A 22,024-nucleotide genomic window follows, 5' to 3' on the forward strand; every position below is an offset into this window, starting at 1 on the left:
GCTTCCAGGACCAAATGACCAAGGGAAAACAACCAGACAGATGCATTGATCGTACACATTCAGTCTGAATAAAATCTTGAAGACCGATTCATCACTGCTTGGCCACTTTGAAGAAGAGGACCACACAGCCACCACAGAAACTGACAAGTCTGCAGCTGCTTCTCGAGGCCATACTGCCCAGCAGCACTCAGAAAGTGTGACTTATGAGAGGGAGTTTCCCTATAAGCAATCACACAGAATGAAGGTGGTGAAATTCATCTTGCAACGGCTCCCACAGAAAAGTAATACAGACGGAGGGCAGAACTGAATGCAATGGATGTGGCTTTCCTGAAGGGTTGCTCCCGCACCAGCTGCCTGATTCTTTGAATCAGAGATGCCAGGAACTGAGCATGCAAGTAAGGCATGTGTTCAGATGCTGAGCAAAGGCCCCTTGCTCATTAACAAGGGCTGAAACCACTATGGCTTCTGAATTCTTCTTAAGGCAAATGCAAATGAAGATGTTCTTTCCTAGGAGAATTTGGTGGGAAGCAAAGTGGATTGTGATAGGATTAGCTATCAGAGGATATGTATGAATAGTCTAAAATAACACAGAAATATAGGACAATGAAGAGGCCTTGCCTATAGAGGAAGGCTGTTAGCTTATTGTTATTATTGGATGGCCAATAATATTATAGGCCATTGTTGTTCACCTTCTAGACAGTTTCAGCTATTGGGTGGTATAGAAACTAAACAAACAAATAAATCCCTCTGAGACAGAGCACAGTTTGCATGCAATGCTCAGTCCGACACCTGCCATTAGAGCTGGCTGAGTTACTAAAGAGGAGCTTCCTGTGAGAGAATCTTATTGGGGAAATCTGCAACAGATTCACATGAGCTTAAATCTAACTTACAGATTTTGTAGTAGATCATTTTTTCCTCAAGTCATGCAGATTTAGTGGACTGCAGACTGCTTTTTTAACCATTTTTGGAGCAAGATTGGCATGAATTCTCAGTAGCACTAAATGCATTAGTAAGAGCTGAACAGCAGACTGAGGGGAGGCTGAATTCTCCCCATCCTTATATGCCCGTCTGTTATGCATGTGCATGTGTGGACACGGGGGAAGAATGTCTGTTTGTTTGTGAAGTTGCCCATGCCTGTTATAGACAAGATGTAGATCAGTGCTCTGCATTACTAGGTGGTACCTTCCTACATGAGATGTCTTTAGCACTTCACTTTTATTTCAAGCAACTTTTAACAACTCAGAAATATCTCAAAGACACTGCTACTAGGGATGCCAGGGAAATGGACAATGGATTCAAAAAGGCTATATTCCAATGAAGCCAAACTGAGGAATTTGCAGTGGGCCTTTTTTCTTTTGAGCCACACAGCCTTGCAGTATTTTTAAAAACAAAAGCAGAAAAGCTTTTTGGGGGAGGTCTTGTGCACATTTATATTTGCACTAATGAGAAGTGACACAAATGCCCATTTGTGCTAAATCTTGTACATCCCTCAAAATATCTGATTCCAGCAATGAGCAGATAATAGAATGAAAAAAACCAGACAATCCATGACATGCACATGGTACAGATGTAATGCATCTATACATCCTTGCAGTAAGGATAGAAAATAAGGAGCTACGTGGACCAATAATCTAACTCAATGTAAGACTGTTTCCCTGGGTCACATGCATCAATATACCAGATTGAGTATGATCTCTTGATACCAGAAATAATCAGAATAGAGGATGTGTTCTAAAATCCTCCATCTCTGGATTTCCTGTCCTAAGCAGGGAGTTGGGCTAGATAGCCTATAAAGCCCCTCCAGTGCTATGATCCTATTGCTTCCTAGCCTAGCAGTCGGGATGCTTTAACCTTTGGAATATCTAACTAAAAATGTCTGCAACTATGGAAGAAATAGGCAGGAATTATCACCTTTATGCAAAACAGTGTATGAATGGTCACAACCTCTACTGTCTCCTTTGTATGACCTTCTGGGACAGGAGATTTGTGATAGGAACAGAAAGAGGATTAATTATTAATACATTTACTGATGTCTGAAGCTGAAGCTGAAGCACAAGGCTGGCTTGAGAAGTATCTTTTATTAATGAGCATTAAAAACAATTGCTGTCTTAGCGCAGCAGCCAGCCCAGATGGGGCTGAGGAAAGAAGGATCAGGAGGGCAAAGCGATGTGCAACCTCCTTCAAGCAGCCTTTTATTTGAAGACTAGCTTTACTTAGCTACCTTGCAAAAGGCCAAGATTAAAATGTCAAAGGCTGTGATTTAGAGCTCTACACTATGTTCCTATGGAGATGCAAATCTGGAGAAAGCTAGCAGAACAATTAGAAATAAGTCTAGCTGTGTTCAGTGGGGCTTGTACTCTTATTCTTTGGGGTTGTGGTTGCATGGCTCTTAAGTGGGAAGCGGGATGCCCATGTCGTTTTCCCAGATGGCTGCCAGTGGCTTGGATCCCAAACTGTCTTTGATGAAGAGGGTTAACTTCCTTTCAAGTAGTTCTGTAAATGAAAGAGATCCTTCGGGGAATAAAACTCGCATGTGGTGAACACAAGCCTTTTCTGCTTATGGACTGAAAAGTTAGGCTCCAAGCCAGTGCTACCACAGTCCAGAATGAAAGGCAAGGGTTCAGAGAAAAGTGTCACAACTGAATCAACTTGCTAAACCAAGGATATGCAAAGAGTCCGTTTCTCCACCTATTTCTTATCTCTGTGGGCAGCCTTACCTTGAGGAGAAAGCGGCCAGAACCTTCCTCATACTTCTAGTCTGGATGATGCCAACCTAGGTGACTGGACTGCACCTATTATTGCCCTCTTGGATTAAAGGAAAGGAGGAGGCAATCAACTGGCCAGTATTCAGAGGCATAAAGCTTTCCGAGGTCCAGGGTCACCACCCCCATTCTTTTGAGCTGCCCCAAAATGGTAGAAGATGCCTCTATGAACGTGTCATTATGAAAATGAGACACCTATGAGAGCCAGTGTGGTTAAGAGCATGGGACTGGGACTCAGACGATCTGGGTTCTAGTCCCCGCTCAGCCATGGAGCCCACTGGGTGACTTTGGGCCAGTCACAGACTCTCAGCCCAGCCTACCTCACAGGGTTGTTGTTGTGGGGATAAGACGGAGGAGGAGAATGATGTAAGCTGCCTTGAGCCCTTTGTAGGAAAAAGGCAGGATATAAATCGGGAATAAATGCCTCGGACTGCTCACCAAGGCAGTCTCTCCGAATCATCCTACTTGCATGAATTCCTTGCTTATTAGGAATTCTACAGATTGGTCAGTCAGCTAAACTGAATACACTGAAATAAATTGAATTGAATACACACATTCAGAGTGCCTTCTATCACCATTGTTTGGTGGACCAGTTGCACCCCTACCTGTGGACAGGATAGCCTGGCTTCAGTAATTTATGCTCTGGTAATCTCTAGACTGGATTACTGCAATGCGCTCTACGTGGGGCTGCACCTGAAGATGGTTCAGAAGCTGTTGCCGGTGCAGAATGTGGCAGCCAAATTGATAACTGGGACCAGGCAGTCCAAACATGTAAGACCAGTTCTGGCCTGCCTGTGTGCTTCCAGTCCCAGTTCAAGATGCTGCTCTTAACCTATAATGCCCTTCAAGGCTTGGGACCACAATACCTGTTGGAGCATCTTTCTTAACCCTGATCTACCTGTGCACTATGCTCATCCTCTGGGGCCTTCCTCCAGGTGCCAGTCCCTTGATGGCTCAGAAGGTTGTGATTTTCTGTGTGCCCCCTGCCATCTATGGAATAACCTCCCTGCAGTGGCCCACCTATTGCCAAATTTGCCATCTTTTTGGCACCAGGTTAAGTCAGTCCTATTTGTGGAGACCTTTAAAGATCTCCCTGGTCATCCAGGAATCTGACAGGTTTATATAGGTGCCTTTTTCTTTTCTTCTTGGTCAGGTCCTTTGTATTTTAATGCATTTCAATGCTATTTTTAATTCACTTAAAATGTTTTAAGTGCTGTTTTATGTATTGTATTTTATATCCAGGATTGTTTTTATATCCTGTTGTGAACTGCCCAGATAGGTTCAGGTATGGGCAGTATAGAAATGTAATACATGATGACAATATTTCTAGATGATCTGTAGATAGATGGAAAAAGGTACCCCTGGATCTATCATGGGCAACGCCCACCCCAAAATTCCTACTCAGTCTCAAGGAAAACCAGCAAATCCTGAACTGTAATTAGGGCTGGGTCGGGTGGCTGCTGCTGTATATCCAAAGAGATTCCTTTACAGGCATCCCATGCCTCTCTCTCACTGCACCTTCATGAAATCTCATAGGATCAGGGAACTATGTTGGATGAAGAAAACACAAGCTCACAAAACCTCCCCCAATTTCACCTGAAGGTTTATTCTAACTCTATTCCTTTATCAGACCGTTTGTCCCATTTGCATGAAATTGTATTTTCATGATTTTTTCCCAAACGTACACATCACTTGTAAACATCCTTGAAAGTAAGTGTTCTTCTCCCATTGATCAAAGCATCTCTCTGTTCATTTGTGAAAAGTACACATGGTGTTGAGCACTTGTTAAATTATGGTTTTGGATTCGCAATCACATTACACATTTGGAAATGTATGGACTTTGACTGCAAATAATGTCCAAGTTCATGCGTAATCTGGAAGGCGTGCACTGGGTCAATCCCAATAAAAATGAATTTACGGAGTTTATATATCCCCAGCCTGGAGGAATGTTGTCTATGGGGTCATGACGAGTCAGGCACGACTTTGTGACTAAACAAACAATAAACATATATCCCCAGTTGTGCTCCATGCTCATAATTGCTGGGCAAGGGCTACTTCTCCCAAAGGTCATATGGTACCAATGTGCAGACCAATATTATCTGATGTCTCAGCCTGCATACACAGCGCAGCACATAATGTTGGCAAACATGCTTCTGGTGGGCTCTATTGCTTATTTGAGCCCACACTTGCACACATTCAGGCATGCATGATCTAGACGCAAAGAATGGCTACACATTTTAGGTCCCACCAACAATGCTATGCCAATTACAAAGCACATTTGAGAAGCTGGATATTCCTGCTAATGCAACTAAATGTCAGTAAGGTAATTACCATATGTGACATTTATATGACTCTGCTGGACGCCATTATTCTTTTCCTATTACTTTATTTTCTAAGCTATAGTGGGGTGTGGAACAGATATCTTACACACAGTAATTTCACCATGAAAAAAGGTTCCTCTATTCTATTAAGCAAAAAATAATTGTGTTCATCTTTCTTGACCTTTCAGTCATCTGTAGATAATTATTGCATGCTGCAAGAACTTGGATATCTGTTTCATTATTGCTATTTACTGAGGGTTGTGTGCGTGGAGATACTAGGTAAAGATGAACAAGTTCAACCATTTCGTAGTACATTGCGGTGCTAGTCTAATTGCCTAATAAATTGTTTTCGGTACACAATAAAATTGCAAAAGCACATAAATATGGAAATAAAGTATGTTGCTCCAAAACTTACATGCAAACTGAAGTTTTGCTTTCCTGCTCAGAATTGTTCCAAATGAATTTGTGACCAAACACTGGTATGTTCCAATATCCTGATTTTTATGTGGATTATTGATTGCCAAGCTGCCTCCCACCAGCTTGTAGTGATAACTCATCGTGAGATCGATATTGGTGCCATTTTGCTTCCACCTTTGAGAGGGGAAAATAAAATTATGCTTATAATTTACAGAGGCTATTCAGCTTTCATTTTTAAACAGTGTGCTATAGCATACCTGCAACAATGAAAGCATGGTTAAAATATTAGAATATCATACCATATTTCACAGCAGAATGATTTTTATATCCATCTTATAAATTCCCCTGTAAATTTTACTGCTTAAAAAACCTGCTCTTTTTAATGGTGCATCCCAAGCAAACATCCAAATGTCTACAAAAATAATTATAACTTACACATACTAAGCAAGGTATGTATCTGAATAGTAGTACAGAGGACAACAAGACTACAGATACATTCTTTTTTATATATGCTATAAATGGTACCTGGAAATATTTTACAGTCCTTGCAAGTGATGTAATAAATTTGCTTATAGAAATGATTTCAGAGATATAAATCAGAGCAAATTATACTTCAAAGAGCAAGAAGAAAGCAGGAATGGGATGTTTATACCACTAGTTTGAGATTGATAATGTAATAATGATAACACTGTTATTTTAAAACATGATTTGTCTCTGTTAGTCCGTTAGAGAGAAAATGAATCGTGTCTGCAACATATCACAGCTATTTACAAATGTCAGAATAAATTGTGTTTCATAGATAATCATTTTTTCCACAAGAACTAAAAAAAGTGCTGTAGATTAACCATTTCTTGCCTTGAAACATAGTTCTTACTTTTGGATAAAGGTGGGGTAGTGGAGCGAGAGCTCACGGGACACCACACAAGCACATTTTTATTCATAGGGATCCTGAAGTCACCTCTCTCCCTACCCTCAGACTGCCCTGTTCCCTCTGAATTTAGCTCCAGTCCTCACAGTCCCTGGAGAAGCACGCTCAGGGGTAAGCATAGATGGAAGTGGAGGTTCAGAAGGGCCCTCTCTGTCCTGGAGCCTACCTCAGTTCCTGTCGCCATTGCCCCCCTCACTTTAACCTGGCTGGCTAAAGGAAGCATGGGGTTCAAACCTTCGTCATTTGAAAAGTTGCAGACTATCCTGTACACTCATTGGTCTTGTTCCTCTCAAAGTCAGTGCCTGACTGGTTTAGGTTGCTGCTACTTGAAATCCAGCTTTTGAAAGATCTTTTCTAAGGGCGCACGGTTGGGCTTGTAGACTCGCCTGGCCAGGTTCTGCAGCACTTTGCTAGGGAGCTGTGAGGAGCCACCTGAAGGGGGAGTCGCCACTAGATGCATGAGGGATCTGCCTGGAGGGTGGGAATCTGTCTGGGCAAAACTGGGCTCAGCTCTCCAGACAACAGTCCATTTGCAGCAGGCCAGGATCCAAGTTCCTAGTGAGTGTGCCCTGGTTCAAGGGGTGCTCACAAGTACTTGAGTCCTACGTGCTGTGCAAGCAGTGTGCCCTCCCATGTGCCAGAAGCAGTTGCTCAAGTGGCAACTTCTCCTGGCACTGAAGAAGGTCAGTTGCAGGTTGCTTGGATGGTGAGGGGCCTGTCAGGAAAGCAGCTTCCCGACACTGTGCAAGCAGTATCTCTCTTCTGCACCAGCTGGAGCTGCTGACACAGAACAAGGCTGCTGGTCTCACAGTTGGGGTCCTTCAAGGCTTTGTGGACTTGCTCTCCTCTCGGTTTGCCTTGGTAGGCCAAAGCTGTCCATGAACGCTTGAGGACTGGGTCAGGCGTGAGAGGAAACCCCCAGATGCTTGGAGGACTGGATTCTGACAGGGTGCGCCCCAAACCTGGTCGCCACCACTGCTGCTGAGGGAAAGCAAGGCTGAAGGCTGACCGTGGGGACAGTTTCCGCAAGCCTGGGAGTGGTTGGCGGGATGGTGCCAGCAGGCAGAGGGTGGTTTTGGCACCTTGCAGGTGGACACTGGTTGTGGTGGTGGGCAGGGTGCTTGTGCAGCTGGTGGGTGGGTTTTAGAAGTGAGGAGCATCTTTGGCAGTAGTTGACCCATTCATTTCCTGTAGTAAATGCAAGCTATTTCGGGGAGGCTTGGTCAATTATGACCCATTATCTTTACAGCAGATCTTTTCTTTCTGGAGATGAATACTGTCAGAAGTGGTGGGTTACATGAATCACCACAGCTGCCTAATTGTTTGGCATCTCTTTGGTGGTGTGGTGGTGTGGGAACTGTCATAATGAGCACCTGCATCTCAAAATGTACCGCTGCACTACTACCAGCAAAGCAAGTGCCTCACCGGCTCCAGCTGATGAGTACAGAATCTGCAGAATCTTGCATTTTTAGAATTGATAACTCTTACCGGCATTTTGCAGGGCAAGGATTGCCAATAAAGGAATGAAAATGTCAGAATGAAGATGTCAGATATAAGATGGCTACTGCAATCACCATACTTTGATGCTGAAGAGTTCTAGCAAACTGGAATGCTGGTTGCAACACCATCCCTAAACTATTGAAAAAAGCACCCTAGAGCTGGTCTGCATTTGTGAAGCTTATTTTATAATCAGTGTCACTGCATTGGACACAAAGATCTGAAATATTGGACAGAGGTACTTCTTGTGAGCGAGGAGCCTCTACCCAATTTTCTGTGATTTGCCCTTCCCACTCAACTCACTGTGCACAGCCCAAACCAGTCAGGCTACAAACCTGAGATAGCATTTTTGGTGTATTGTAAAGTCTGGTGGGCAGATGGGGATAGGAAGATGTGGGGAAAATGGATATGGTGTTCGCTATGGGTCAATAGCGAGATTCAGTCCCCCCTCCTCATCCTCTTCCTTCTCCTCCACTAATGCTCTTTCAACTGGCAGTCTGTGGCAACAGTTGTGTGAATTATATCACAACATGCCATGACTGTCAAATTCCATCTTAATGCTGTCTGTGAAATGTTACACAGCGGTAACACTATCCAAGTTTTATGGACAAATGGTTTTTCCATTCACATACGGTCTGTAAATGACAGCAGAGTGTCAAGCCAAGTAGACAAAAAACAAGGGGTACAATCAAATCAGTTTCAGACAAGTCTTGAAAAGGGCTTGATTTGTCCCAGTAGGGGCCAGAAAAGCCATAATTAATCTTCATCATCACCATCTTCCTCCTCCTGCCAAAGTCTACCCACAGATATGATGATAGTTAGCAACTACTATAATATATTGTATTAATAATGGTAGGCTTCCTAGAAATCTTTATGATTCCTCCTTGAAGTAGTTTTAATGCCTCACTTGAATAGCTTCACCAAGCATCTTCTGCTCTGCAGGGTTTGAATGGGAGGGAAGTAATGGGAGCCTCTTTTTAATGAAATCCACAAGCTCCATCACCCAAGGCATTCCAGCTTTAGCCAAATCGCCCTGCTCGTCACTGTCTAGAAACAGTAGCCAGTGGCCCTGCTACCTCACATTATGCGGCCAGCAGAATCAGCTTCCTTTTGTTCCCTTCTGATTTCTCCCCACTAGCACGGCTGCTCTGCCACTGGGGCTGGCATTAAGGGGTGCACATTGATAGACCACTGGGAGAGCAGATGAGAGAGGCCCCCAGAGGGAGGCTTCTCAGTGCACCCACTGAAACAGACCTTGGAATGCCCCTCAGTGTAAAGCCATTTGCAGCCTTGCATCAGTTCTTGAACAGCTCGTGCTTAGACCGGATTTCCTCCACTGAAAGCAGATGTGAATGACATGTTTTGTATCAAGCCAATTTTGTAGCTTAGACTACATTCTTGTGGTGAGTTGCATCTTCTCCCTCTCCTCTCTCTTTCTCTATATACTGTTCCACACATGTACCCCTTTTCTGAGCAGTAAGAACTCCCAGCGGTTTTAACACTTGGATGCAATTCCTTCGAAGGAGGCAACTGGAGACCAGAGAATTCCTGTGATGTTTACACACAGAGAGAAGCTGAGCATATGACGAGGACTCACAGCTCCAACACATTCTTGCTCCCCATCAGATGCTTGGAGGATCCCATCCCACCCCATCCCATAAAAGGATTTCTGGCAGAGTTCATATCAGCATTTCCAGCACAGACTGTGACTCAACCGATACAACTGGGTCACAAGCCTGCCATAAACCTTTGAATTCAGAGGCACAAAAACCTTTGAATTCAGAGACTCATTTGATTGATTGATTGATTGATTGACTGACTGATTATTGATTGCATTTTTCTACAGCCCAGTAGCTGAAGCTCTCTGGGCAGTTACTTCAGTTCATTAAAACAATGCAACAGAATGCCACAAAAATTCATTTACATCATTTTAAACAAAACAGAAAAAAAATAGAAAGCCTAAAACATGCATTGGAGAATAGTCCTGTAAGAAGGACCTGGGTTGGGTAATGCCCTCAAGCCCTTGGGCATTCAAATATATTGTTAAAAGTGTTGGCATAAAGGGCCACTTTGACCTGGTACCAGAAAGATGGCAAGGTTGGCATCAGGTCGGCTTCAATGGGGAGATGATTCCACAGATGGGGAGCCACTGCAGGGAAGCTCTTGTAACCACCTTCCAAGCCTCCTTGAAGTTCACACATGAAGGAAGGCCCCAAAAGTCAAGCGGGGTGTCAGGACGGATTGTGGTTGGAAAACCGCTTCGTCAGGTATGGAGAACCTAAGCTGTGAGTGAGGTCTGGAAGCAGCAGTCTATGCTGCCACAGCACCTCATGCCTGGACCACTGAGAAAGGAACCTGGAAAACTGACAGGAGCTGGCATTAGTCCTCAGCCCCAGCTCGCTCCCCTGCCACTCTTTCCTCCCTGGTGTCTTCCCTGGAGAGGGGCAGCTGCTGCAGTTCTTCCTATGTCAGCTGTAAGGGGTCAGGCAGGGGCTCAGTCTTCAAAATCCCAGCTCATCGGGAGCCACAGGATGTTGCACTTGGCTCGCGTCTCTGACTTTCCTTAGGGAGGGAGGAAAAGGAAGCGGAGCCTTTTCCCAGAGCCTTCTGTCTCAGGCTATTAGTGGACGGACACTGCTCAGGGAATTGCCATGGAAGGAGGCAATCTCCCAGACGAAAATCACCCAAGCTGCTTGATCCACTCTAAGGATCTCATTTTACACTGAGACGCAGTCATTTTTATTACTGTTTTTCTTGCTTTTTACTGTGTTCTTTCTGGGTTTTGTTGTTGTTGTTATTGCTTTTAATATTGGATTGGTTTTATGTGATTTAATGATATGCTCAGCCTTGGGAGGGGCTCTGCCTTGAAAGGAAACCCAAATTATTTTAAATAAACAAATAAATAAATAAATACATTCACTCACACTCACACACACACACACACACACACACACATGATGAGCAGTCTGAATGATCTCTCAAGGACTGGCCTACACATATGCTACACATATTGGAAAGGTCATTGGCTACAAACACACACACACTCTTTATGGAGTCACATCCTTGTTGACTACAAATAGCCAGTTGAGCTTGTTGAGCCAGTTATCAACGGGTGTATCATTGTTGACATGAACGGACTCACAATGCCCATTACTCTTAGGCATTACATTCTTAAAATGTATTGCAAAAAAGATAATATGAAAATTCAAAGGTAAAGTGTTTCCATAGGATATTATTATATTTTGAAATAAACTTAGTTGCTCCTTAAATGTGCACACTGGTATTTTATACTGTATTTAACTGTATTTGCATTTTATAGTATCTTTTTTATTTGAATAATTGTAATGAACCACTTAGAGAGCTTTGGCTATTGGGTGGGATAGAAACAAACAAACCACAGTTTAAACAATTAAAACAAAGAACACAAACAACAACGCAAGAATAATACATCAGGGTCACCAACCATATCATCACATGCCCCCTGGGCAGCATCCAGATGCCATAGGATGTTCTGGGGTCCCAGTCCTGATATCAGCACCGATGGATGACTCGGTCCCCTTCCACCAAGCTACAAAGAGCATGCCAGCTGCTTCTCTGAAGTTGCAAAAGTGACTTTGAAGAAGGGGTTCAGGGGCATCCTGGGGAAGGTCTGGGAGGGAGCAGACTGCTGCCACCAAGAGACAGTGTATCCTGGTGGGGCTTTGGTTTCCTTTCCCCTCTTTCTGAAGCACTGTAATTGGACATTTGAAATCAGCCATTTAGCATTTGGAAGTGGGATGCATGTGAAGGCAACTTTTGCCTCCAAGCCTCTGCCTTGCACAGGATGCCCCTAGAGAAATAAAGAGGCTTGTAGATGAAACAACCCAAGTTTATTGCTAATATGCTTGAGGAACAGCTAGAATAAATCTGTAATCCTATGCAAGTTCAGACAGAAAAAACTCATGAAACTCCTAACATTCTCTATTTAGACTTGCTGAGTAGGGAAAGTTGGGAATTATAGGAATTTTTCTGACAGGACATGCATAACATTGAACACTTGAACAGCCCAAACAGAAGCTCACTTGCTAATGAAATAAATTAAAATACAAGTATATAGCATATATAATCTCTTTCTCTTTGTAATGGTCAGAAAAATGTAGATTTTTTCCCTCTTTTTTGGGTGCAGGATATCTGGAAGTGGAAAGGCCATTCTTGTTCAGGAGAAACTCTTAATGTTCAGGAAAAAAAACAAAACTTCACAAAGAGAACTTTGAACAGAGATGCTTTTAAGAATAAGGGAAGTTTGATCAAATATCAGATCAATTGAATTTCATAAACAAAGGCCTGTAGCTCAAGAGTATTTACTTGGATAAGTCTTCTAAAGTTTAGCCTTTATGAATATTGTAATATCTAGTAGATGTAAGGCATTTAGAGCACGTCAGCATCTTTTTAACTGGATCCAGTTGCTGCTAATTTTGACTTTTCAATTCTCACGTCCTATATCCAATTTCACATTTTTATCAGCCCCTGTGGAGCCAGTGGTCCTCCTTCAGCATCAGTTTCATAAGTCACTCCTCTGCATTACAGCGAACTTAGCCCCTCATCTATTTAAACCCATGCGCAACGTATGCCCTCCGGACCCAAAGTTCCCTCTCAGATTTCTAGCTTCGAATATACTGGTGTTTAATTTGCCAACTCGCTTTAATTTCAGAATCAATCACTGAAATAACTGCTGTCATCATTACATGGCTCCCAATTAAGCTCTATAATTGTTTCTCAACACAGATGCAAAGTTGTTGGCTTGCTTGAAGCCAATGAATTTTTCACAGTGTCCCCATAATCATTCTAATCACACAGTCTGATTATTATTAAACTGTGCATATAGATCAGGGAATCAGCTCCTAGTTAGGGTCTCCTCTTAATTAATATGTTTAAATCAATGAAAGAATGCTATTAATAGATGCATATGATTGCCAGGTGAGGATGCAATCCTATCATGCATATATTGGTAAATTAGTTAAGATTAGATATTCACAGAGAGACAGAGTTGGAAATTATTTGAAATCATTCCTATGAGAAGAATGTAAATTCAGTGCAGCTTAATTATTTTAGATGTTCTTATTTAATGCAAATGCAAAAAACTTTCTTAGACCAGAATCTTATGGCATCCTGACATCATCAGGGTGGGGGAATTATTTGGAAACCCAAGACCAAGATCCTCTGACTTTGGTGCTTGAATTATAATGGCTGAGACACCCGCCCCCCAAAGTCCCTCTTGTATCCAGCACAGAAAATGCCCGTTGGAAAGAGGGGAAAGGGGTGGGCCAGGAGGTGGGGAGAGGAGAACATTGGTGTTGTGCCAAGTTCTGTTGATGCTCCAATCTCTTTCGTTCCACCTCCCCAGTGTGAATCTAGTGGGCTGAACTCCACTGTGCCAAATGTGGTGGAGGCCACTGCCATTGCATCTCATTCCACAGAGAAGGTGCATCCAAGCCTCTAAGCTGAAAGGCTCGCACCCAGTCAGGCAATGGTGGGACGGGGACTTGATAGGATTGTGCCTCTGCAGCTGATTTATGTATCTTTTTAGTAAGACATAAACTAGAGTGGATGAAAAGTGAGTTTTGGAATGGTTTTACATAGTGGCCCCAAGCTACCCGAGTCAGATTTGCTTAAGATTTTAAAAAGATCACAACTGGACTGTGGATGCTACACAGGATTATGGGAAAGAATTACTTAATATTGATATCGGCTTGGATACTCTCTATGCCAATGAATTCTACTGACTAATCATTTTGTTGGCCCTGCTTAAGTTTTGCTTTATTTAGTGCAGAATCCTAGATTTTTGCTAACCTCTGTCCATCCCCAAATCTGCCACCCTGGTATTTGTTAGGCCAGGGCAGACAACAGAGCACGGATGCTCTTCCAGCACCTTTCCTAGTACCTTCCAAGATGTCCAACCTCTCTCTGCTCCTTCTCAATGACTCTCATGCTTCCCAAAAAGCTGGTATTGCCATGAAGTAGATCTCTGTGGGTATGGAAAACTGGCTTCAGGGAATCATTTGATGTGTTGGAACTCTGATTCCATCTCATCCTGGAATTCCATCTCAGCCTGGACCAGGTTGCCTGTACTTTGTCATGCCTCCCTTGACCATTGTTTTGTGGTGATATCCTGGACAGTTTCTCAAATTGATTATCTATGCCTGCTTTGGACTATGTTTGGAAGAGTTGTCAGGAGCAGTGTCTTAACCACTAAAATGGTCCATCTTTACCATCATCAAATCGAATGATTAATGGTTAGGAGTGATATTTCTAAGTGTTCCTCTTGCAAACAAATTCCAGCTGATTGAAATGGGCAATCAACAAAAGAAGAGCTACACCCAAGACTTGTCAATGGGAGTCCTTCAGCCAAGAGATATTGGAGCTTGGCTCTTAGGTGAAGTGCTGCTTCTGTTAAGTGCCTTTTGGAACTTTAAGTGTCATTCCAGTTCTGCGTGCCATTTGAATAGCACAAGGCTGTGATCACCAACACAGCAGTAATACGAAGGGAGGAACTAGGATCACGCCCCAGAACTAAGATGCTGGACAAATGAACTCTTTGTACAACATTAGGAACTAAAGATCTTGACAGGAGACTCCCTGGGTAAGTCTTGCATAGGATGGAACTGAAGTAGTTTAAATCACTCTGATAAGAAATTCTCAGCTGGTTGAACTGAACAGCTGGTTGGCAATGGAGAATCAATCATAATTTATACAGTGTACTTGGGAAAACATGTTCTTTTCAGTGAAGGATGTACTTGCTTCAGCCCAATTTGGATTTGGAATAGGTAAAGCAAGTCAGTACCTCCAAAGCTGGGAAATAGTTTGCGTTCCCTTTGGTCAATCTGAGAAACCTACTACATGGCCATCAGGTTCATTGGTGGATCCAAGCGGATCCCTGTTCCCCATGAAGCCATAAAACATTTCCCACTGCTTCTTGCTTCAGAAGGAGGCAGAACAGCATGGGACGGTGGGAACAGCAAGCTATCGCTGGAGTAGGGATGGGTGAAGTTTTGATAAAGTTCAACTTTGATCAAAATTTGCCTAAATTAACAAAATTTTCCATATTTAGAACTTAAGGAACTTGGGTTTTAAAATATTCTAATCTGGCAGAAAATGAAACTGGAGAATTGTTCAGCCAGATCCTAGGCTCTCAGCATTCTTTCTTGAAGCATGGCTTCCCTGTGTATTCAACTGTGTGAGTGCTGAATTGGGTTTGTCACCCTTTTTTCCCTAACAAGGTCATCAACTTTATCAGCTATAAGGTAGGCAGGCAACATCACATTCCTTTCTTTGCTGGGAATAATGCATTGAATCTGGCTGGGATGAGTGAAAATTCCACTTCAGTTCATTTTAAGAATTTACCAAAATTTGCCATATTTTCTACAATGGGGACAGAAAGACCTTGAGATTTTCAAAATCTAAGTGTGGGAGAAAGAAACAGACAAATTAGCCCATTAGCCCAATGTCTATTCCATTCTGTCTTGCACCTCGAAAGCTGCAACAGCAGATTCTGGAGCATCAGGCAGCCTAGGAAACTATTTTCCAGGAAATGCCTATGACCGCTCTGAATCTTGGATGGATGCTTTCTTAAAACTGCCATTGGGATTTCACTGCAGAAAGGGGAAGTAGGCAGGTTAGATGGTAGAAGCAGGGCTGAACCCTCAGAGGAGATGCAATCTTGTTCGGAAGGGTCTGGGGCTGACTTTAGGAACAGGGAGAAAAGCACCAGACAAATTTAACCCCTGTGACTGGAGCTTAAAACAAACAAACTTCAGCTATGTTATCACCTTATGATTTGTTGTTACCTCAGGCTATTGTATGACTAAGATGAACACTAGCAAAATTACAATTTCAGCCATTTTTGCACCTGGGGTAAGGAGCTGAATGCAGAATGTCCCAAAATGGACAGACTTGTGATGTTGTTTTCCAAGGCTGTAGTGGAGCCTTGGACATTTGGCTGCCACAAGTTGTGGTGATAATTCTTTCTACAGTCTTTCCTACTATAATTCCTTCCAGTTCTTTGCTGCAAAATGACCTTTGTACCCAGATTCCATTTTTCATAATAGAAAACAGATTTTTTTAAAAAAATCCTGTAACAACTAAGATCACATCTAAGTGTATTGGTATACAGTGCAATAGGTATCTTACTCCAAAGTCGACAGACATATTGCCATTATTTTAATTAATTATACCACCCAGTAGCTGGTGTTGTCTGGTCAGTTTAAAACTTTAAATTCAATTGTATGTGGACTGCACCCATAAAGGCTTTTGGTGATTCTGGGATGGGGAGTTGTGTGTGTGTGTGTGCGTGTGCATGTGCGCGGGCGTGTGTGTGTGTAGAGAGAGAGAGAGAGAGAGAGAGAGAGAGAGAGAGAGAGAGAGAGAGAGCTCAAGTCACATTAGCTATATATTTGTAAAGTAACTTATGTTTATATTTTGTCCTCTTTTTATTTTCCTTCCATTCAGTCCTTTATTCTGTAGTTTACACAATGCATGATTTAATGATTCATTTTTAGTTATTCTTTATATTCACTTCAGTGCCATCATTTTTGCAGTGCGGTTGTTAAGCATTATGGCTTTTTGAAATGAAGTTGTAAATGCACACCCACACACACACACACAACTGCACTCATCTGACTTTCTTTAAATGTATTGCATCCACACAGAAATCAAGCTTTCACTTTTTGCAGAAAAATGGGTCTTGATGGTTTTCACGATTCCTCGGGGACTCACATGCACTCACAAGGACGTCTCTTAAGGTCTGTTGTCTTCAATCTTCTATACATTACATGCACAATGGAGATACAGTACTTATGCCACAGTTCTGCTGTTGCTAAATGACTCTTCCAAATTTGCCACCTTATTCAAAGGAATCAAATCTGGGAAGGCCGCTTCAGACAGTATTTGGGGTGTGAGGGGGAAATCATTTGAAAATCTAGGAGAAGGTTTACTTGATTAGGCTTAGTAGCTATTTTTTTTAAAGTTTACCATTTTTCTGGCCACCAAACTCCTGCTATGTTACTTTGAGGCACTGTCCTTGTTTTTGCCAAGAATGACCCTTCGGTGCAATGCTGGGCCACCATAACCTTGCTACACATTGCTGCAGACTAGCAGGCCTTCCATTTCGAGGCATGTCAGCATCAGAGTGTACAAGCCCAGTGAAGTCACCAGTACTCCAACACTGCAGAAGTTCAGGATGTAAACTACTCATACAAGGAACGGATGTGAGCTCCCTGCCTTTGAGTTCCTGAATCCAATGAACCAGAACATTTACATTCTGTAATTTTAATTTATAAGGCACCCAAATGGTGTTAAACTCTTCTTTTGTTCTTCCCCTGCAGTACTTTCTAAGAATGTTTATGTCAGAGCAGTAAGGTTAGCCATTGGGATCTCATGCAATGCTGTTGGGACTTTTGGTCTGAATTTTGGCATTAAAAAATCAAGAATATTTCATCAATGAAGTAGCATCATTTATCAATTCTCTGATGATGTTCTGATCTGATTATACTGGAAGGGAACTACTGGTGGAGGCTGGTGGCTCTGAAGTCTCTGGGTGGGTTATTCATACAGAGCAATAGCCTGAAATGTGAAGGAACTATCATGGTACTGATCCCATCCCAAAATAAGTCCAGTACCATGAACAAGACCATAAAAGTTTAGTCCTGAGCCTGGAGAGGCTATACTGTCCCATTGACAGTGCAGTCACCAGTCTCCATTGGGAACTATTGTATAGCCCTTTGACCTTGAAGTCCCTTAGGCTCTTATGGCACAATCCTATTACTGGATTTGATTTCTCTGACATGTAGCCAACTATGGGTTATTTTTAATGGCTTGTAACTACATGGCTAGACATCATTTTGTTGTAAGCACAATTGTTTTCATTGTGTCCTGAAGAAGGCATCCCTGGAGCCAGAGGTGGCTGCCAATTATAGACTGGTGGCCAACATCACATTCTTAGGCAAGGTGCTGGAGTGGGTGGTGGTGGGATAACTCCAAGCGTTCTTGGATGAAACTAATTATCTGGACCCATTTCAGTCCAGCTTCAGACCCGGTTATGGTACTGAATCTGCCTTAGTCACCCTGTACAATGACCTGTGCAAGGAGAGGGACAGGGGGAGTGTGCTCCTATTGGTTCTCCTGGACCTCTCAGAAGCTTTCGATACCATCGACCATGTATCCTTCTGGATAGGCTGGCCGGGTTAGGAGTAGGAGGCTCTGCATGCCAGTGGTTCTGCTCCTACCTGGCCAGCCATTTCCAGAAGGTGGTGCTGGGGGACTATGGCTCTGCGCCATGGCAGCTTTGCCATGGAGTACTGCAAGGCTCCATTTTGTCCCCCATGCTCTTTAACATCTACATGAAACCGCTGGGAGAGGTCATCAGGAGGTTTGGCTTGTGGAGCCATCAGTATGCTGATGACACCCAGGTCTACCTCTCAATTACATCTAATCCAGGTGAGGCAGTGGCTGTCCTGAACTGGTGCCTGGCCAAGGTAATGGGCTGGATAGAGGCCAATAAACTGAAGATAATCCAGATAAGACAGAGGTCCTGTTGGTGGGTGGTTTGGGTTTTCAGGTGAGTGATTTTGGCCCTGTCCTGGATGGGGTTGCACTCCTTCTAAAGGACAGGGTCTGCAGCTTAGGCGTGCTCCTTGACCCAGAGCTGTTCCTGGAAATCCATGTGGCAGTGCTTTCTTTCAGCTCCAGCTGATCCATCAGCTGCGTCCTTACCTGGATGAGCACTGTCTAGGAACAGTGACACATGCTCTAGTAACTTCCTGATTGGACTATTGTAACCTGCTCTATGTGGGGTTGCCCTTGAAAATGGTCTGGATACTTCAACTCGCACAAAATAGAGCTGTCAGGTTGCTGATGGGGACTGGTCGCAATTATCCTATAATGCCGGTCCTCTATCAGCTACACTGGCTTCTGATTGAAGTCCGGGCCCAATTTAAGGTGCTGGTATTAACCTATAAAGCCCTAAATGGCTGGGAACCAGGATACCTGAAGGAACGGCTCCTTCCCTATATGGCCTCTTGCCCCCTAAGATCTGAAGGAGAGACCCTGCTCTGGGAACCCTCCCTAAGAGGGTGTATAACCGGAGGAGGGCCTTCTTTGTAGTGGCACTCTGACTGTGGAATGTGCTCCCCAGAGAGGTTTTCTTGGCGGCCACTTTACATTATTTTCGTTACCTTTTTCTTTACCCATTATATTAAGGATTGAGGAATTTTAACTTGGTTTTAGTATGTTTTTTTGTTTGTTATTATATATTGTTTATTTTTGTTATTATTATTGTAAGCTGTCCTGGGACAATTTCCATGTAGGACAGGGTAAAAATATTTTAAATAAAATAAAAAATAAATAAAACTTGGTTTATTAATTTGGAAATTGTCCTACCAAAGACCTATATCAAAGAGCAGAGATGAGGAAGAGTATTATATGGTGCATACAGAATGTGTGCCAAGCATTCACAGTCAAGTTACAAATTCTCATTGCGATTAGACCATAGACCCTCTAGCGTGATTCAGGCATTTTCTTGAAGGGACAATGCATGCTAGCCCCAGCCCTTAGATCTCCAGGTTGCTCAGTTCAGAGCTTGCCATCAGGAATCAGCAAGCCCTGAAAGGGAGGTCTGCTCATGTTTGCTTCAGTGAGAGAAGGACTCTCGGCCATACCAGAGCCCATGGCCAGCCTGAGAGTGTGCAGCGCACATAGCCCAGTGCTCTAAGCCCTCCCCTATTTAGTTGAGCAGCAGAGCAGGTCTACAGTCTGCACAACAGAAGTGCCTTTCCCATTCTCTTCAAAACTATGACACAGATGCAGGAAATCTGACCTGTAATATGGAGAGGGATGTCCACTAGCTGTGCAATTCAGAAGTACTTCTGGTTCTTCAGAATTCATTGAGTACATGACATCAAATGGCTCTTGAATAAAAATGGGCCCATGCAGAGGTTCTTCATCTGTGAAAAGAAACAGTGATTTTAAATCCATATTCTATCCCTTAAACACAGATAACAGGTGCAATCATGCCTCTCATGAGTGCCACCAAGGCTTGCATCAGTAGGGTGGCTTACACTACTGAGTACAGTCCTCTTTTCTGGTGAGTTAGTTGAGAACAGCCCTTAGGTTTGGCTGGACAGAAGGATGGTATTCTAAAGGTGGGTGAACTTGAGCTATGAGCTTTGCTATGGTCAGATTACTGCTTGCTGATATTTTGGCTGAAAGCACCCTGCAAGGTTGGTATACCTATTAAGATGGTTCATTCCTGAAGGCTAGAGGATTTAGACAGTTTCCAGAGAGGTCTAGGGAGTTTTCCAGCTGATGTGTCTGGTGTTCGTGTCAAAGTCTTGGTCAAGCAGTGAAACACAGAGATGACCTGGGCAGTGAGCACAATCATCCTGAGCACCCTCTCTGTAGCACATACAACTGTGTGGTGTACTCTGGAGCTGACAGCAGGGAAGATAAAACATAAGACTGGTTGAGCACAGATGGTGAACTTTTAGTGGACACAACCAAACCCTAGTATATGCCTACAGTCAGTCTTATTTAAGGGCAGCAAGAATGGCTAGAAAACAACATCACAATGTCTTCTATTTGCCACCTAGCAAAGTTTTTTTTAACAGTTGTCCAGGACGTATTTGGTTGTCTTGGCCCCAAAGGTATTCTTGACCCATCCAAGGTCTATCATGGCATATATTTTCTGGTATCCACTAGAACTCCAGTGTAAGAGCAGTTGAATAATATAAAGGGCCCAGAGCGGATCCTGGTCTAGTTTTACTGAATGAGTGTCAGGTGATAATTGCTGGAGAACATTGGCAAGGTGCTTGGGTGTCTTCAAGCAACCACTTCCATACAAGAACCATGTCCCTCTTGGCATTAGAAGTCAGCAATGAGGGAATAACTGCCTGGACTAGGAAGGTGATCAATGCCTTCTTGAAGAGGGAGCAGTCTGATGCACTCTGAAGGAGGTGGCAGTGAGACCAATCTGGAGAAATCTTCTCTGGACCCAATGATCTTAATAGCTTTACACTGGTGGCAAATGTTCCTTTCCTGGGAACGGTTCCTGAGTGGATGGTAGCCAACCAATTTCAGCTTTGACATTTGAGACATGAAGTGCCTTCCACCAGATTTGTTGGTGGCCCAGCTATGGCCCTTTGTGGACAGTGTTAGCTTAGTTTCTGTGATTGATGCTCTGGTAATCTCCAGAAAAGATTATTGCAATTCAATCTACAGGAGGCTGCCCTGGAACAGCATTCAGAAGCTGCAGTGCATGCAAAATACAGCAGCTAGACTGGAACAAACAAGTTCAGCATTGTTTGAACTGACTACTTGCATGCTTCCGAGTGTGATTTAAGATGCTGGTTTTAGCCTAAAAAACCTTACATAGCTTGGAACCACAATACTTGTTGGAGTGCTTCTTCCAGTTGCAATCTATCTGGCTACTGCAACTAGCATTCAAGGCCTTACTGTGAGTGCCAACCCTGAGGAAAACTCAGAGGATCACAATATGGGGGAGGAAGGTCTTTTCAGTGGTGGCCCCTTCAACTGTAGAATGATCTCCCTACTGAGGTAAACATGGCATTAATCTTGTCTTCCTTTCAGAAAGAGATTAAAACAGTGCTCTATGCTAAGGTATTTAAGGTCAAGGATATTTAATAGCTTGAGGGAAGTAACCACTGCAGTGTTTTACAAGTCCACTCTTTAGTCTATATTTTTTTCTTATAGCTCTTATATTGCTTTTAAATTTAAAGGCATGGTGCTTCATTGTATTGCCTGTTTTATGAATTTGTAAGCTGATCAGAGAGCTTCAGCTACTGAGAACTGTAGAAATGAACATCATCATCACTATCATCATCATCATCAAAATTGTTCACTGCAGAAGAGATGTTCGGTCCAAGTTTGGTTTAAAGTAAAAGAGCCATAAGGAGGACGAAAAGTGTCCTTGAAGTTGCCATCAATAGCTAGCATCTGGAAAGCAGACCAAGCTTGTCCATGGTGGAATTTATTGCATTTCTATGTAAATGATAGCAGTGACTTCCAACTCTCTCTCTTCATTTGCCTATGCAAATATCATTTATTTATTC

At 43.1% G+C, this 22,024-nt stretch overlaps 1 protein-coding gene across 1 annotated transcript in view; it reads right to left on the reverse strand.

The window, feature by feature from the left end:
- CNTN6 (contactin 6) overlaps positions 1-19,895 on the reverse strand; it is a 136,790-nt gene extending 116,895 nt beyond the window's left edge. The window contains 2 exon segments of the mRNA XM_044451876.1: positions 5,499-5,674; positions 19,774-19,895. Of these exon segments, the coding sequence (XP_044307811.1) occupies positions 5,499-5,674; positions 19,774-19,850 (253 nt within the window). The 5' untranslated portion in view covers positions 19,851-19,895.
- Between the last annotated feature and the right edge of the window lie 2,129 nt (positions 19,896-22,024).

The sequence above is a fragment of the Varanus komodoensis genome, unplaced genomic scaffold, assembly GCF_004798865.1.
Source record: "Varanus komodoensis strain SLA01 unplaced genomic scaffold, ASM479886v1 scaffold6_4, whole genome shotgun sequence".
Taxonomy (NCBI): Eukaryota; Metazoa; Chordata; class Lepidosauria; order Squamata; family Varanidae; genus Varanus; species Varanus komodoensis.